Genomic DNA, 18,543 nt, shown 5'->3' with positions numbered 1-18,543 from the left:
GTTATGGAAACTAGCATAATTAAACAATTTATTAATCAATTTATACCTGTATGATATTACGCTACAGCCACATTGGACCAGCAGTTTGTAAAATGGATCGATGGATGATTAAGCTGCGCCATCTTCTGGTCAGACTCTCACAGTGCATCTCTAGCCGTTGAGCGTGCATCGGTTGTACATTCGTTATTGCGGTGCGTTGTGGGATTGAATGAGTGCACTCAATGTCCACCATGGTTTCGGACACCACTACAAATGGTTATTCCTTCAAAAAGTGCCCTATTTAAGGGTATAGACGGGCGATTTCGGATACAGCCATTGTTTTTGTTTGCTAGCTAGCTACCATTTAAATCCTGCATGTAACGCAGCTCACTGTCACTGAACGTGTCACGGATTGATGAGGTGAAACCCTGGATGAGTCTTCTTGCATGCAACCTTTTTAATGCGTCTTGACTGCCGTACATTCTGACAGTAATGACAGCTGAGATCCTACAGTGTGACATGGCTTACAGCGGGGGATCATGTTCATTCAGTTCAACAGTCATAAAGGACTATTAAAATCGTACAGTGTGCATCCGGCTTAAGCCTGAATGGCTGGATCATGTGCGTTTAATAGGGTTGATGCTAAACACTGCAGGGCTGTGGTGAGTTTTGCACCCCTGGCTTAGAACACTATTTTAGCATTATATATTATAGTACTTATTATTTTGAATGAGCCTTTTCTTTAAATTTTCGCTTTAATTTAATGTTGGTTGTAGCCATTTTACATGCGTTTTTCATTTTCGTTATTTCTTTTAGGGCTGTCACGATTCCTTGATTAAATTCGAGTTCTCAGTTTAAAAAAAAATCCTCGATTGCAATTTAACAGTCAAGTAACCGGCAAAATACCGTAAATAGCGAATTCCATGGACGAGAATCCATGAACCGCGTTATTAGACCGTTTTCTAAGGCTGCACAAATTAAAACCATTTAAAAATCATACCTTTTGTGAAATCACAAAGGCTGCGATTCAATTAAAGGAGAACTCCGGTCAATTTTAACATTGAGCTCATTTTTTTGTAAATTTGGAGTGCTGTCAATACAGAGAACAACGACAAAAATCAGTGTTGCCTACACCGAGTTATTCTATTTTTAAAATTTGCACCCTGTTGACTTCAATGGGGCAAGTACTAAACCTGCTTTTAGCCTCTTAACATCCTTGATGTGTCATTACAAGTGCACAGAAAATGTGAGTGATTCCTTCTGAGTGAACACGAGTGAGTCTGACTGCAGTAGATGTGAAAGAAATGTATAAAAATGATGTTATTTAAGCCAGCGCACATACCTTTGTTTACATCCTGTTTTTCGGTTGAAGTCCAAAGTAGTCGATTGCAGAGTTCACACGCATAGGTTTAATACCTATGATCACGCGCGTGAACTCGGCAATCGACTACTTTGGACTTCAACCGAAAAACAGGATGTAAACAAAGGTATGTGCGCTGGCTTAAATAACATCATTTTTATACATTTCTTTCACATCTACTGCAGTCAGACTCACTCGTGTTCACTCAGAAGGAATCACTCACATTTTCTGTGCACTTGTAATGACACATCAAGGATGTTAAGAGGCTAAAAGCAGGTTTAGTACTTGCCCCATTGAAGTCAACAGGGTGCAAATTTTAAAAATAGAATAACTCGGTGTAGGCAACACCGATTTTTGTCGTTGTTCTCTGTATTGACAGCACTCCAAATGTACAAAAAAATGAGCTCAATGTTAAAATTGACCGGAGTTCTCCTTTAAGTGAATATATGCCCTGCGGGATTAATATGCGCTTTAATTATTTCCATGCGTGCAGGTTACGTGTGTCTCAGAGCGGCTCCGTTCACCGTAAATTCTGATCCACATGAACAGTTATCATTTACATGCGTGGAGCGTCTCAAACTCCATCTTTGCATATGAGTTTTGGTTGCTTTTAACGTTCATCTGGGAACTCAATGTGCACCATTTCATCAGATTTGTAAGGTATAAACATACGCCGACACCGTAGGATAGATTCATTTTGAACTCTGTTATGGAAACTAGCATAATTAAACAATTTATAAATCAATTTATACCTGTATGATATTATGCTACAGCCACATTGGACCAGCAGTTTGTAAAATGTAGCGTAAATGTGCACCATTTCATCAGATTTGTAAAGGTAAATCATTTATAAACCTACGCCGACACCGTAGAATACATAAGTATCTTTCTAAATATCACGATTTAAACGCTTGCTCTGAATTTGCATGTTTTGATGTCCACATATTCTTGTTCAAGAAATTACAGTAGCTATAGGATTTCAATCGGAAAGAAATGGCCAAATATTAAAGATTAAGTCATTTGAATTAAATGTTGTTTGGGCAATATTAAACAATAATTTGATCATGCTGTAAAGTGTAACAACAATTGTTTACGCAGTTACGCAAAGCGTTTACCCTGTAAAGTCGGCGCCCTCTGCAGACATTTGTTATAATACATAATGTACATAAGATGATTGTTTATATTATGTACGTTATGTATTTTAACACTGTTGTTCTATAAAACCAAGTGTTTACTTGTTTTTAATACTTTATTTGAACCAAATTTTATTGCCTCATGTATTTCAAGTCATTTTAAAGGCTTTGGTCCTTTTTTATTACCACCCAAAAAATCTGATTACGCGATTACCAAAATAATCGTTAGTGACAGCCCTAGTTTATTTATATATATATATATATACAGTACCGGTCAGAGTTTGGAAACATTAACATTTTTAATGTTTTTAAAAGAATTCTGCTCATCAAAGCTTATTTATTTGATCAAATACAGGAAAAAAAAAAAATATATATATATATATATATATATATATATATATATATATATATTTAGATATATATATATATATATATATATATATATATATATATATATATATATATATATATATATATATATATATATATGAATCTATATATATATATATAGATATATATATATATCCCATTAGTTTCTTTTTTTTTCTTTTTTTTTTTTTTTCCCAGTTTTAGTAATTTTAGTACTTCAACTTATTTGATTTAATTTACTTGCCAAGGCAACATTTAAAAAAATTTCATCTAGTATTTAATGTTTATTTTATTTCTGCTTTATTTCAGTTTACAAAAATGATTTCAAATAGTTGTAGTTGTCAGAGCAGATATCCTCGTTATCAGCACTCCGATATGTAGCGTAATCGTGCTTAGGCCACCCGAGTTCAAGTTCCAGCTTGTGGTTCTTTCCCGACCCCACTTCACTTCCGGTCCTCTATCAAACCTCTATTTGAATACAAAAATAGTTTTAGTAATGTATAACAACACTAGCTGTTCCATTGCTAAAGACCTAATTAAGCCCTTTCTACTTGATCCTCAAACACTGGTGTGTGTTGTTGCCCTGCGGTGTTTGGTTTCTGATTCAATCCGTTAGTAGGTTGTTTTCCAGGCGTTCCCAGTCAGAAGCCCAAAGAACAGCAGCGCAGTGTTCTGAGACCAGCCGTTCTACAGGCTCCTCCGGCCAAGACCCTCACAGAACCCGTCAAGACCAGTATGTACAAATCCCATAATGCTCTCTGCTGGCTTTCAGAGCAATAGAAATATGTGGAGGTCTCAGCCTGTTCTCGAAAGAAGCACATTTCAGGCTCATGTTGTGTTTAGACCGGATGTGTGAATCTAAGCCAGAGTGGCCTAGTTTTCTTGAAATCTGATTTTGTTGAATTTATTTTCTGGATTCCAGAAGATTTTGGGCTAATTTAATTGTAATTGTGTTACACCGTGTCCTAACTACACGCGATGCGCGATAAAAGGCGTCTTTTCCATGTTAATCAGAGTTTTTGTCCTAACCAGCCGTGACAATTCAATTTTAGAAACGGTTTCTATTTTTCTGCGACGTCGCGTAGGAACAACAAACACAAAGTGTGGCAATGATAATCTCAGGTACTGTTTATGTGCTTTATTTAATGTTAAAAGCGTGTAATGTGACTTTGAATATCATTTAGTGCTCCAGCTTTGTAGCTGTAAAAGCAGCAATGGATAATTCACCTCTGATCTTGAAATTAAACAAATGGAAACAAGGACGTTCAAACTGTGAACAAACAAGTGTATTATTTGACAAAGATTGTTTTAGTAACTCGGTAGCCTATGTATTTTTAATAATGTTTAAGTGGTATAATACTTGTGAATTTGATTATGTAGCACTTATCCATTTTCTTGCGAGTGCCGTCAAGATTACTCTCTGGTGCCGTGAGACTCCGCCCACACGCTGTTCTGATTGGCTGTGAGTTTTGATTGATTTTGAAGTGTCACGTCTAGTGTGGACAGACAAATTATTTGTTGCTGGAATCTTATCGCATCGCTTCTGGTTAGGACACGGTGTAAAGCAGACATCTTCAAACAGCGCCCCCTGGCTTGGTTCCAACCGGACCGCAAAACAAAATAAAAATTGTTGCACCATTTTACCATTTCTACAGTTTAAAGTGAGCAACAGAGCTGTTCACACCGCAAGCGTTCAGGGCAGTTTATGGTAATAATCTATCAGTGTTATATCCTTTGTTTTTATTTAGAGCCAAGCCTTTTTTGTTCTGTGCGCGTTGCTTCTCTCTCCCGCTAAAGCGGCATATTAAAGGAATAGTTCACTTTAAAAAAGTTGTTTCAAACCTGTATGAATTTCTTTTTTCTGCTGAACACAAAGGAAGATATTTTGAAGTATGTTGGTGGCCAGACAGTTGATGGACCCCATTGATTTTCATATTTGGCAAAAAAAAAAATACTATGGAATATGAAAGTCAGCATCGTGACTTAATCTCTGCAACCAAAAACACAGAAAACATATATATGTATCTTGAATAAGTCACGGCTGAAGGGTGTTGTTCGCGGAGTGCCTGCAACCCCTTCAGTCGTGACTTATTTAGGATACAGCACTAGCCTCTCGTACCTTATTGATTTTATAAAACGGTTACCACACAATACAAATATTAAAGCTGAAAAATATGCATCTATGCAACTTTCATGAAGTAACATCACTAAAAGACTAAAACATCACATCCTTCCACTGGAAAAAATAGTCCCTGTCTGTAAACAGCAACAGAAGTTACATACATTTCGCCATTAGATGGCGGCATCTTCAGTGTGTCAGTCAGTAGTGAAGACTTTTACATTGAAATGTCTTAAAGGGGTGGTATAATGCCCTTTTCACAAGATGTAAAATAAGTCTTTAATATCCCCAGAGTGTGTGTGTGAAGTTTTAGCTCAAAATACCCCACAAATGTTTTTATATAGCATGTTAAAATTGTCACTTTTTGAGGGTGAGCAAAAACACACCGTTTTTGTGTGAGTCCCTTTAAATGCAAATGAGCTGCTGCTCCCGGCACAGAGGGCGGAGCTTCAATTACCTCCTCACACAGACATGCACTGAAAATTTCAAAAACTTTTCTGAATGGTTAGTTGATGAATTTATGTAGCTTATGTATAGTTATCTTCTAGTCATTGATTAGCATATTCTGTCTTGGTAATCTATAAATCGTGTTCCGGGGGCGGGGTTTATGCAAATTATAGGGTTGGTGATGTCACTAACCCGGGAGGAAGCTTGTGTAGTCTCTACCAGCCGTTTGTTGTAGTCCTTAAAAAGCAATTACTTTAAAAGAAAATATCTCCCTTTGCTTTGAAATATGAGTGTCGTAACTTTTCAGATGTTGTTTATGCTCAAACAGCAACATTACACACTAACTAAAGTTAGAAAAGTGAAATCATAATCAACCACCCCTTTAAACAGTTGCAAGACGCAACTGACAGAGGACTAGGGCACGGGAAAACCCCTAAACTGTTAAAAGGACAAGATATCGCAGCGGACACTCAAACTGATTTTTTTATTATGAATATAGGACTGACCTGCTCTACTCTAGCTTCAATGAACAATAGGCTATCAATGAGATCAAACATATGTTTACGTTGCTAAGAGTGGTTGCTAGGGGTGTTGTGTAGTGATACATATAACCGTTGGGTGAAGCGGTCAGAGCCGTGTTTTATCGTGAATAAAACAGCTATTGACCAATCAGAATCAAGGATATATGTGTGTGTATATATATTATATATAATACAAATATTTAGACAAGTCTCCTTCTGTTTTTTAACGACACACTCATAATCATCACGAAAATTTAAAGCTATTCCCAAAAAAAAAAAAGATTGCCCAGAGCTTTGCTGGAAGGAAATATAGAGACTGGACCTCTTGGAACTGTAAGTGAATAGCCCTGATTTAAAGCATCTTTAATCAGTTATATAGCTAAATAGCTAAAGCTGTTTGTATGAGGTAATCATTCCTCATATTCACAAGGCCCGTTTTAAGTTAGGAGCTATAAACAAGCATGTATACAACTAAGCTATAATCAGTTACTGAAGACTGGTTGGTGCCACTTCTAGGTGATGACTTGCAGTATTCAAATTAATAAATGATGATTAATATATTAAAGTAATCAATCTCTAATCAAAAATTAAATGCTAAACAAATAAAATCAAGACGTATACTGAAGTCCCCCCCCCCTTCAAATATTGTGCTGGACAACTGGGGACTTTTGAATCAACAACTGTTAAAGACGGATATATTAGACTGAAAAATGAATTAGCCAATTTTTTAATTATCGGCTTATAATTGTCCTGGCTGGACCATTTAACTTGAGTAGCTTTTCCTCCTTGTATGACTTCCAAAAGCTACAGACGACCTTGTCAACAGAAAATAAACAATGTCAGTTTTCAATGTTTTTAGTGAATGTTGTGGTAAATTTTTAGCTGTTTTTTTCTTTTTTTATATATCTCATTTGTCGTTATTAAGTATGTATCAGCATTATATCGGCCATCACTCACCATGCTATTTAGATATATGGTCGATTAGTTGTCGTATCGGATGACCACTAGTGTTCATGACTCCTTTAGCACTGGAAATGTGTGTTGAGAGTGTGATGCTGTTAGTTTATGACGTTTTTTATTTTATTTTTCACTCGCAGACTCCAGCTGTGGAACAAATGGAGTGGGGAAGTTTGGAGATTCATCATCAGAAAACCGATCCGTTTTCCTGAACAACACAGAGAGCTCAGACAAATCACCGGTGAGGACATACAGCACAAACATCTGAGATGGAAACACTTGATTAATGAATCGCAACTAATTGCATTCTGTTTAGAGCATCTCATAAATACCTGTCACCTGTAATCATTGATCATCGTTGAGATGACCTGTAGTAATGACTAATAGATAGTTGTTTGGAAATTACATTATGATCTAGTTGCATTTTCATTCTAGAGTGAATCTTCTCAGTTTTAAGCAGCAGTAATGTTACATAATTGTGGTGAACTGTGACATTTGGATACATTTAAAAACTTTTTCATATCTAACCACATTTCATATTCTGACCATAAATGTTCTAATCCACACTAAAACTTTGGAAAATGCTAATATCGTCTTGCTAATATACTTATTTTATTTTTATTTATGTCTATGGCTACAATGATCAACACTTCAAAAACATGTTGTCTTCACCGAGCGCTTGCACAGATACACACGGAAGCGCTTGATCCGCTGATAGACGCCTGCTTTCAAACGCTCTGTGAAGACAATGTTTTTGAAGCGTTGATTTATTGATCACATTGACCAATCAGAGACATGTATGTTGAGCATGTGAACACTATGGCCAATCAGAGACGTATATGTTGAGCGAGTGAACACAATGGCCAATCAAAGACATGTACGTTGAGCACGTGAACACTATGGCCAATCAGAGACATATGTTGAGCGAGTGAACACAATGGCCAATCAGATGTATATGTTGAGCGAGTGAACACTATCGCCAATCAGAGACATATGTTGAGCGAGTGAACACTATCGCCAATCAGAGACATATATGTTGAGCGAGTGAACATAATGGCCAATCAGAGACATATATGTTGAGCGAGTGAACACTATCGCCAATCAGAGACATATATGTTGAGCGAGTGAACACAATGGCCAATCAGAGACATGTTGAGCATGTGAACACTATGGCCAATCAGAGACATATATGTTGATCGTGTGAACACTATGGCCAATCAGAGACATATATGTTGAGCGAGTGAACACAGTGGCCAATCAGAGACATGTATGTTGAGCGAGTGAACAATGGCCAATCAGAGACATATATGTTGAGCATGTGAACACAATGGCCAATCAGAGGTGTTTAAGAATCCATTCAACACCGCTCAAAATGCTAGAGGGAAATAAATAAAAAATTTCAGCACCGAAGTCGGTAATTTTGACATTAGTGTAGATGTTGTCTAAGATTTGTGTTATTTGAATGATGAAATGTGTGTGCTAGTCAGGTGCCGCAATGTGCCTTAACCGTGGAAAAATGGTGCCAAATTATTATTTTTTGATTTATGCGGCATAAAAAAATGCTTTAATGTGAGACCCTACAGAACAAGGCTTCAATATTCACATCTAAAAAAATTCCGAAAAACTTGTCGCTGGATCTGCATTAATTGTATTTCTTTGCAGAAGCGGGAGAAGGAAGGAGAAGAAAATGGAGGACAGAAAGATGACAGCAGTCAGAAGAAGGACTTTGTGTTCGGGCAGAATATCAAAGAGCGAGCGAAGGTCAGCGCTGACTGCAAATTGGCACCATACAAGTTCCCTCGGGAGTGTTTGTGTTTATGCTCAAATTCTCTTTCTGTGTTTTTATTGAACAGTTGGATGAGAACAGCACGTCCAGTGACTCAAAAGACTCCACACAAGATTCTCAGTCTGGCGGCACCAATTATTTCTTACAGTACATGGGCAGCGCTAGGTAACTGATTCAATAGACCTCTCTAAATCCAACTGCTGTTCGCTCTCTGGCACCGGGAACTACGTCTTGTAAATCTGCTTCTGTTTTACAGCTCCCACAATGCCACAAACAGCTCGGATAAAGGCTCCAAGTTCGTTTTTGGCCAGAACATGTCTGAGAGAGTACTAGTGAGTGGATCTGAACCACAGACACATTTTTCTCTCACCTGTTTAAAAAAAAGAAAATGTATACAGTAGGGCTGAACGATATTCTGTTTTAACATCGACATCGCGATGTGCGAATGAGCGATAGTCACATCGCCGGAACATGCGATGTGAAGGGTAGTAGCACCCATGGTGTATTAAGAGAACGGTAGCACACAGTAAACACGAGTTTGTTGTATGGCTTTTTGCTGGGGTGACTTGCACGTTCCGCGTGCCTGCACAGTGATTGGTTCGCTGTTCCGCAGCTCACCGCGCTCACAGCCAACATTCACTGGCATCCTATAGCTAAAAATGGGCGACGAAGAGGATCCGCCGCAAAAAAAAGAAAGAAAGATTTCGTACCAAAAAGAAAGTAAAAATCAGCTATTTGGGACTATTTCGTCTACAAAAAGAAGGATGTTGACCAAAAAGAGGTACTTTGCTGGAGTGTTATAAAGTTGTGGATGGTTGTCTTTTTTAAAAAGTATTTTATTTTTCATGTTCGCATTTATGAGGAAAAAACAATGTTACGTGACAGTTCTCCATTACGGACGCGACCGTTATGAAAGCGGCACTAAAAGACTGCTTTAAAACTTTCACAGAGACCTCACACAGAAAGCACAAAGCCTTTCTTTAAAGCGAATTTCATTTTGCATTAATTGTATCTTAATTTTAATCAGTGTTTCATTATCCATTTTCCTGGATTTAATAAATAAAAAGTAAATATAGCAGACATAATCACGACACGGAGACACCAGTGCCTGAATCCGTGAACCGAAACTCAGCGTATAAGGTAGCCTACTCACCTCACACACCTAAAAAAAAAAAAAAAAAAAACAATCTATTATCTACACAAATCTCTACTTTTAAACAGAACCATTCAAAACAAAATAAAACTATGTAATCCGTATGAAAAGTGCATTTCTCTCCTGCGCGATCACTACTGCGAAGATGAAGATCGTCAACTTCATCTTTACAGAAAACACTTGTTTATTAATAAACAATTAAAATGTCTCATTGTAATATTTTACATATTCATAATCATTACTTTTGCTGGTTCTTTGTGACAGCTTTTAAGTGCCGTTTATATGAACGCGTCGCTGCATCAGCACCGAAAACATTGAGACACAGACAGAGAGAGAGAATAAGATTTTTTGACAAATATTTTTTTCGAATTCTGACAGAAATATGTTCTAATTTTGGAATAAAATATTAAGTGGCCTTTTTGTCACTTGTAATGAAGCTTGCTTAGTGAAATTATTAATATCATGGAATGGTAGGCTAATTATTGACTTTAGCCTGGATTGATGGAACGCAATATCGCAATATATATCGTTGGGAAAAAAATATCGCAATGTAATTTTTTTTCCCCAATATCGTGCAGCCCTAGTATACAGTCTAATCACCTCTTACATGTAGTATTTGAAGGAGTAGCTAAAAAATAAACCCAATTTACCGAAAAATAAAAATAATTTACTAAAAGAGAAGATTAGCAGAAAGTCCAAGCTGCTCTTTTCCATACAATGAAAGTAGGAGGTGACTCCAAAAAAGCACCATAACAGAACAGATGATAACCTATTCGGTTAAACTATTTCTTCAAATATTTCAGCAAACGCCAGTTAAAATACAGTAAATTAATTGTTTTGGAAATGTCAGAGGTGTTTAAATATAGTTGTGTGTGTGAACTTTTCCAGAGTCCCCCGACAGGAGGCGAGGCGCCAACAGAGGCCAGTAAAGACAGTTCGGCTCCAGCGTCCGAGCCGTCATCACAAGAGGCCACACCTGAGAAGAGTAGGTTACATTTCACACAGCATCAACTATATACACACACACATACACACACACACACACACACACACACACACACACACACACACACACACAATTGTAATATATTGTGTATATATATTTTATATTAGGCAAGGAAAGTTTATTTATATAGCACATTTCATACGCTATGGTAATTCAAAGTGCTTTACACAGAAAGGAAATAAAATAATCACAAAATAAAAGCTAGGAAAATTAAAACAGTTATAAAAGGAATTAAGAGTAAAAAGATGATGCATAGATAAACTTCTCATCTGGCAAAACACTGGTGTATCATTTTTCACAACTCCCAGTTTTACTCTTGAGATTTTCCCATGGTGATTAGTCTGTGTCTGTCATATTATATGATTTGTTTTATAAATAAAGTATTTAATTTGAATAATGTTCATTTGCCATGTTCATATGCGTTTGGTGTCGATCGGATCACAAGTGGACGACATTAAATCCAGGTGTAAACGGGGTGTAAAATGTTTTGAGCTTGTCCACTTTCAAGCAATCCAGAAGTAGTAGAAAACGCATTTGACCAGATTGCTTAACCTAATGCGTAAACATTATGGGAAGCGCGCTAACCCAGATGGGGTTTAAACTTTGTCGGCTAAAGACCCAAGTTTGGTTTGAAGATGAAAAACATACCAAGCACACTGTTTTCTCATCATTCCTGATTTCTAAACGAGGTAAACGAGGATGTGTCTCCCTCTTCTAGTTGTGAGCCGATTGACCAAAATGCATCTTAATACTTGGTGTAAACGGGGCCTTTGATTTGATTGTCTGTGATATTTGGGGCCTAGTGCATCATTTTGTTTTCAGTGAGAATAAAAAAAAAACTCAATTCTGAAAACTTGTCATATCTGAGTACATGTGTCTTGACATTGTCATTGGTCATCCCTAGGGATGCACCTATACGGATACCAGTACTCGGGTTTCGGTCCGATACTGTGCTCATGTACTCGTAAAACTACCCCAATACAACCACAACCGCACCCGATACCACTCTAAGGGGCCGTTCACATATCGCGTCTAAAAAACGTGATTTCTCCTCCTTTCCACAAGTGCTTGCGCTCCCGTCTGTCGTTGCTATGAAACCATGAAAAACATGAACCGTGAAAAATAACGAATTTGCATGCGCAAAAAACGCGATATGTGAACGGCCCCTTATGGCAACGTGACATTAGCCCTGATTTAGATATAAAGATAGTTTTTTATCCTCAAACATCAACACTGCTTTCATCAAAAAGAACCTGCCTCTCACCGAAAAAGGCTTAGTCTTTAGTACTGTACTAACATGTGATAACATAATTTCAGTTGTTCTTCAGTTACATTTATGTGAAATGGGCAGCAGTGCCATGTTTGTTTAGGTAAACACCAAGTTGAATGTTAAAATGTCAGCAACAGCATCAGTTGTATATTTACTGTGTTACAGTCAGAAAGTGAAAAACATCTGATGAAAATAAAACATTGTTAGAAGAACTGAAATGGTATTAAGTACTCATATTGGTATCTTGGCACACAAAAATGTAAGTACTTGTATTTGGTCTGAAAAAAAAGTGGTATCAGTGCATCCCTAGTCATCCCAGAATCACACTATTGTAGGCTGTTTGAATATTAAGTTAGTTTTGTGACTGGATGCTCTAGCATTGTTGTCATGCCATAATTAATAGCTAAGCCTTCCCCATAGTAGGCAGATCTGCTGAAGTTATGCTACGTTCAGTTCATCCTGACGTCTCTCTCTCTGTGCATATGTCAGATCACAGTGTAACAGAGTCTCTAGAAGAGTCGGCAGCCGCGTACACCAAAGCCACTGCCAAGAAGTGCATTCTGGAGAAGGTGGAGGTCCGTACGGGAGAGGAGGCGGAGAGCAACGTTTTACAGGTGAGACGATGTTCAGCGTAGCAGTCAGAGTCGCCTCAGGAAAACTGTTGGCCTTTAGTCCACAATTTAAAGAATGTTCCGGATTCAGATTCACCGAATCCGTCAACAACATCTGTTGCAGCTTTCAGTTACAACAGAAGATAATCTCAACTCGTCGTCCAGTCAGTAGAAAGCTCACATTTCTGATCAGCAGATGAACTTCTGGTTATGTGATTTCAGCATTGCTGAGTTGTGTGATATGAATACTTTATGAATATTACTTCATATCGAAGTTACAGGGTTTAAATTGTCATAAGTGTTGCAAAATTGTGGATAACATTACATGTACATGTCTCATAACCTGTCATATTTATTTAAACCCAAGTGTTCCTCCTTTTTTTTTCTTCTAAAAAACATATTTAGAATGGAAGTGAATGGGGTCAATTTGTAAACACAAAAATACTGTTTTAATAGTACAGTCATATGACGTAAATGCATTGATTTTAGTGTGAAAAACTGCTTTGTGTAAAGTTTTATCCAATTTTACAATGTTGTTGCCATGATGAGAACTGGAAAAAGGATGTAAACAGCTTTACATAAACTTTTTTTTACTGAATATTTAATATCAAGGGCATTTATAAAATATATGCTTTACATATTGATATATATCCTACCATTTACTTTTAAGTGTCTTGGTGCTATTTATTTTTCTTTGCTGTAGAAAATCAGTTTATTTCTGTGATATTTAAATATTCAATTTTTCTTGCCAGAATTTAGGACTTAGAATTTAGGATCAATATAATGCCAAATGAGTTTAACTTGTACTTAACTTTCTGGTTATACTTTCAAAACGGTGTGTTTTAACTTTCATTCTGGTGCACTGCAGTGTCTTGCCGCATAGACTTCTATTGTAAGTGCATTACTGTAAACTTATTTTCTTGTTTTTACAGAGACAAGTCTGAACTATTTTCTGGTGGTAATTGACAGCAAGTTTCATAGAACTCAAGTTGTATTGACCTGAAACATTCCTTGAATCATTGCAGGCTAGTTTTTTCCTCTAGTTTAATAAGATGACCTGGTGATAATGAGCTGATTTGTGTCCTGTCTCTCCACAGATGCAGTGCAAGTTGTTTGTGTTCGATAAGCCAGCTCAGTCGTGGGTGGAACGAGGCCGCGGTCTGCTCAGACTGAACGACATGGCGTCCACCGATGACGGCTCGTTACAGTCCAGATTAGGTAAGAGCGCCGTCCAGCCGGTCACGTGTCTTCAGAGCATAGACTGTAAAAAAAGATGGACGACGCCCCTTCACTCTCTTTCATTGGTGAATAGTGAAGCTGTCAAAGTCCTGATATGGCGCTGACATCTTGCGCTGATTTTGGGACCTGATTCTGCGCGGTAGTGAACGTGAAGTGGAGCCGCAATATCAAGGTCCCGCAGAAACCGTTAATACAGTTCACTGCGGTACAACTCATTATGTCAGTGTGAAATTAACAGTTTTGGACATGTAGAAAGTAAAGTACAAGCTCCAATTTCCAGTCTGTTGGTGCCTCAGTGACCACTTCGTTTAGAGAAGCTGTCAATCATGACGTCACATTCCCGTTAGTATCAAATAACTAAGACGAAACTTATTAAAAAAAAAACGAACACTTAAACTTACATCAGCGTGATAAAAATGACCTAAAATGACAGAAAACATCTTTGGGAAAAAATTATTTGAAGTGTAATTTGATTTTTTTTTTTTTGTTTCCGTCGCGTCCCATTAGACTTCATGGGGAGGACTAGCCTGGAAATCCAGACCTAAATCTGAAAGATTAATGGTCTGGCGTCGACTAGTGAAAATCGTCCGGCTCGAGGGGCGGCACCAAGCATGCATTTGAAAATCTCACTGCACGCAATTGGATAACACTACAACCAATCACAACAAGCCCCATACGCTTAGCTAACAGCGGAGCTAACTGGTAGATTAGACTCTTGCCGTATCCGGTCAGCAAAACAGCAAAAACGCACTTCTTGCAAAGGAAGGATTCGAGCGCCGTCTTCTGTTCCTCGTTTAGATAAAAAGCCAAGTCTAACTCGTTCATTGTAGCGGCCAAAGCCGTTTCAAACAACTGGTGTTCATCCATAGCCATCTTGCAATGTTTACTAATGACTTCGACGTCACAGCGCTGTCGTCTTCTGTTTAGCTCGCCTCTGGCCCGCCTATATCAGATAACCCCATGTGATTGGTGCAGCTCGGATACAAGGGCATATTTAATGAGCATCATTACTCGACACCAGAGTAACTCGCTGAGCAAAGTCAACTTGTGCTCTCGTGAGAACTCTGGATTTCCAGGGTAGGGGAGGACGGGGTTTATGATCTATACTGGGAACAACCACTGGGCGATCGAGACACTTTGGCTTCACTTTTCAGCACTTTTGTGGCACGCTCGCTTCAGAGTGGTTTTCATCTTTCTCTGTCTGTCTCGCAGTGATGCGTACGCAGGGCAGTCTGCGATTGATTCTCAACACGAAGCTTTGGCCTCAGATGCAGGTGGATAAAGCCAGTGAGAAAAGCGTTCGCATCACAGCCATGGACACTGAGGACCAGGGAGTCAAGGTCTTCCTCATATCGGTATGATGGACACCTCCATAACGCTTCACACAAGAAGGGGATTGGTATTTAGTTGTATTTATCAGTGAATTAATGCAAAGGTAACATGCATAACTTGTTTGAAAAATTACATTTTGGTATCAGGTTTTCTAGTCAATTTAATAAATTATTTATCTTCATAAAATGTATTTATTTTAGTTAAATTTATATATTTTTTTAATTATTTTTTTTATTTTATTAAAATGTATTGTTAATTACATTTATTTTAATATATATATATATATATATATATATATATATATATATATAAGGAATTTCTTACTTTTATTTAATTAATTATCTTATTTTAAATGAAGGCATTTTCATTTATTAATAATAAATATTTTTTACTTTTAATTTAAATTTTTTTTTTTTTCAGATTGTGTGTCATGAATAAAGCCCATTATTTACAGGCCTTATAAGTCAATGAAATCAAGTGATAGACATTTGTAGGAGGATATAAAAGAGAATCTAAATTGTATAGGCTAGTTATTCTCAGCTTTAAGATATTGCATCTACTAGAAATTGTTTTGTGTGTGCACTGCAGTCTATAAAATAACTTTTCCATTAATCATTCAGTCAGTGACTGGGAAAATCATGCAAATGTTGTTTTTGGGAACCTTGCATGAACATTCACAGTTGGTCTGTGATGTGTGTCCTCAGGCGAGCTCTAAAGATGCGGGTCAGCTGGCCGCCGCTCTACATCACCGGATCCTGGCCCTGCGGAGTCGTGTGGAGCCGGACACCGAGAGCACCCCCGCCCCGGCAGAACCAGAGATCCCACAGTCAAACGAAGACGACAGCGACGACGACGAACCCACTAACAACAGCAGCGGCGCCAACTCCACCGGCACGGGGAACTCCACCAGCAGCGGTACGACACTTTCATTCGCCTGCATTTCATCAGAACGTATGAAGCATGATGTTTCTGCAAAGCACACGCGTATAGTTTTAGACCCTTTTTTCACAACTTTTTTCATAATTTAAAACATTTAGGAGTGCATAAAGAACTTTAAGGGTGCAATAATTTATTTGAAAACAAAGTACAGTAGGTTTTTAAATATTGTTGCTTCAAATTGTATTTATTTTTAAAAGAAATCTGCATATTACGGGACTTTTAATTATAAACAAGCCTAAAATACACAGACACTCTTATTGTAAAATGTCTTTTTTGTTATTACACATTGTTAGCTAATGCATAAATTAATATTATCAATTACTTTAGTTTGATTTATTTTTCCATTTAACATGAACTAACAATGAACAATACTTCTACAGTATTTATTGATCTTGTTAATGTCAACATTTGCTGACACTCTTAAAATCAAAAGTTGTATCTTATTATTTTTTAATGGACTTGAGCTAACATGGACCAAAAATTAAGTTATATTTTTATTAGCTCTAATCGTTAACAAAGATGAATAAATACTGTATTAAATATTAATATTAAAGTGCACCTATAATGATTTTTTTCATATTACCTTTCATGCAGTGTGTAATACAGTTGTTTGTGAATGTAAAAGGTTGCAAATTTTTAAAGATGAAAGTGAATGACAAATAAAGTTATTGTCTCCTAAAAGAAAGAATCGATTAGACCAATCAGAGTACACCAATAACAACAGACTGAGCCATGTGACCAATCAGAGCAGAGTAGACCAATCACAACAGACTGGGCCATCTGACCAATCAGAGCAGAGTAGACCAATCACAACAGACTGGGCCATCTGACCAATCAGAGCAGAGTAGACCCATCACAACAGACTGGGCCATCTGACCAATCAGAGCAGAGTAGACCAATCACAACAGACTGGGCCATCTGACCAATCAGAGCAGAGTAGACCAATCACAGCAGACTGGGCCATCTGACCAATCAGAGCAGAGTAGACCAATCACAACAGACTGGGCCATCTGACCAATCAGAGCAGAGTAGACCAATCACAGCAGACTGGGCCATCTGACCAATCAGAGCAGAGTAGACCAATCACAGCAGACTGGGCCATCTGACCAATCAGAGCAGAGTAGGCTCTCAGAAAGGAGGGGTTAAGAGAAACTGAATCCTTGATGAACCTATTCAGACAGGTCAAAGTGTTTTTTTACCTTGGATGCATGTATTGAAGGAGACTCAAACAAAATTAAGAACCTTTAAAAACAAAACTGTAATAGGGCTGCTTTAATATCCTAAATATTGAGTAATTAAAAAGTGGTATGGTAAAGCTATATTTCTTGATCAGCCCCTTGCTTTACTGTATATTTGTGAGTTGAATGTTGTCTTGTTCTCCTCCAGGTAACTGTGAGAACAGCGAGACCCCCGCGGGCGAGAGCACATAGCATCATGAAGCTCTGCTCCACCCACAGCCGCCCACCAGGGTTTCAGTGCAGGCATCTCTGCGGACAGCCCAGTCAGACCGCTCTGAGGACCCCTGGGACTCACCCAAACTTCTGTAGTTCATTTTCCCCTCCAACATTTATTGTAAATCTGGAGCTGTTTTTTTTTTTTTTTTTTTATCGTTTCGTTTGTTTTTAGTTGTTTTGTTTTTTTTTCCTCTTGGACTGCAAATAAACAAATTAAAAAGACAACAAAAAAGGAAAAAAAAAAAAAAAATCGAGACTTTTCCATGTATGGCTTTGGACTTGGTCGCTCATCATATTGATGAGTGTGAGGGTGTTTCTCTCTCCGTTTAAGACACGGAATCGACAAGACTGCAGTTTCTACCGTGGGACCGTTTTTTACTCATTCGCTCTGTGTCTCTCTCTCTCTCTCTCTGTCTCTCTTTTTTCACTGGCTCTCGGCTTCAGACCATTTCATCATGACCTCGCTGCATCATCACACTTATCGGCCAATCAGCTGGCCGGTAGCATCAGTCACCTGACCTATATCCTCTGTGTTCGGTGTAATTGTACCATTTTTCCCAGGTTGCGACTGATTTCTGGCAGTTTCACCAAGCGTCTCCTGGATGTTCACTTTCTAGGACAAGCTGACACTTTTACTAGTCTGCTAAGATGGTAGTTAGATTTCTCATCGGTGTTAACCAATAAAGGACTTAACCAGCACACGGACTCGTGCTGTAGTGGATCTGTTTCTAGAGCTCGCCCCCTGTAAAAGAGAAAAACATCTTCACACCAAGAAACATCTAATTGAGTTGTGTAGCTTCGTTTAGGGGCGGTTAATGTTTAATACTTCTTTTTTTAGTTGATCTGATGAGAATTTAACATTTTAAAG

General features: G+C 37.9%; 1 protein-coding gene across 3 annotated transcripts in view; it reads left to right on the top strand.

Annotated features, from left to right (window-relative positions):
• Window positions 1-17,980, top strand: part of ranbp3b (RAN binding protein 3b) — a 34,407-nt gene extending 16,427 nt beyond the window's left edge. Inside the window, exons 7-17 of one of the 3 annotated variants that reach the window (XM_079876864.1) lie at window positions 3,473-3,574; window positions 7,026-7,126; window positions 8,548-8,646; window positions 8,739-8,836; window positions 8,928-9,003; window positions 10,713-10,809; window positions 12,590-12,714; window positions 13,809-13,929; window positions 15,163-15,305; window positions 15,987-16,197; window positions 17,608-17,980. In XM_079876864.1, the coding sequence (XP_079732990.1) occupies window positions 3,473-3,574; window positions 7,026-7,126; window positions 8,548-8,646; window positions 8,739-8,836; window positions 8,928-9,003; window positions 10,713-10,809; window positions 12,590-12,714; window positions 13,809-13,929; window positions 15,163-15,305; window positions 15,987-16,197; window positions 17,608-17,651 (1,217 nt within the window). In that variant the 3' untranslated portion in view covers window positions 17,652-17,980. Of the gene's footprint in view, window positions 1-3,460; window positions 3,575-7,025; window positions 7,127-8,547; window positions 8,647-8,738; window positions 8,837-8,927; window positions 9,004-10,712; window positions 10,810-12,589; window positions 12,715-13,808; window positions 13,930-15,162; window positions 15,306-15,986; window positions 16,198-17,607 lie in introns of all 3 variants that reach the window. The other 2 variants (XM_079876863.1, XM_079876865.1) reach the window with 2 other exon arrangements.
• The last annotated feature ends 563 nt before the right edge of the window (window positions 17,981-18,543 follow it).

Source organism: Squalius cephalus (assembly GCF_949319135.1).
Source record: "Squalius cephalus genome assembly, chromosome: 7".
Classification (NCBI taxonomy): Eukaryota; Metazoa; Chordata; class Actinopteri; order Cypriniformes; family Leuciscidae; genus Squalius; species Squalius cephalus.
Note: the sequence above shows the minus strand (reverse complement) of the source record. Positions and strands in the feature narration are given on the sequence as shown.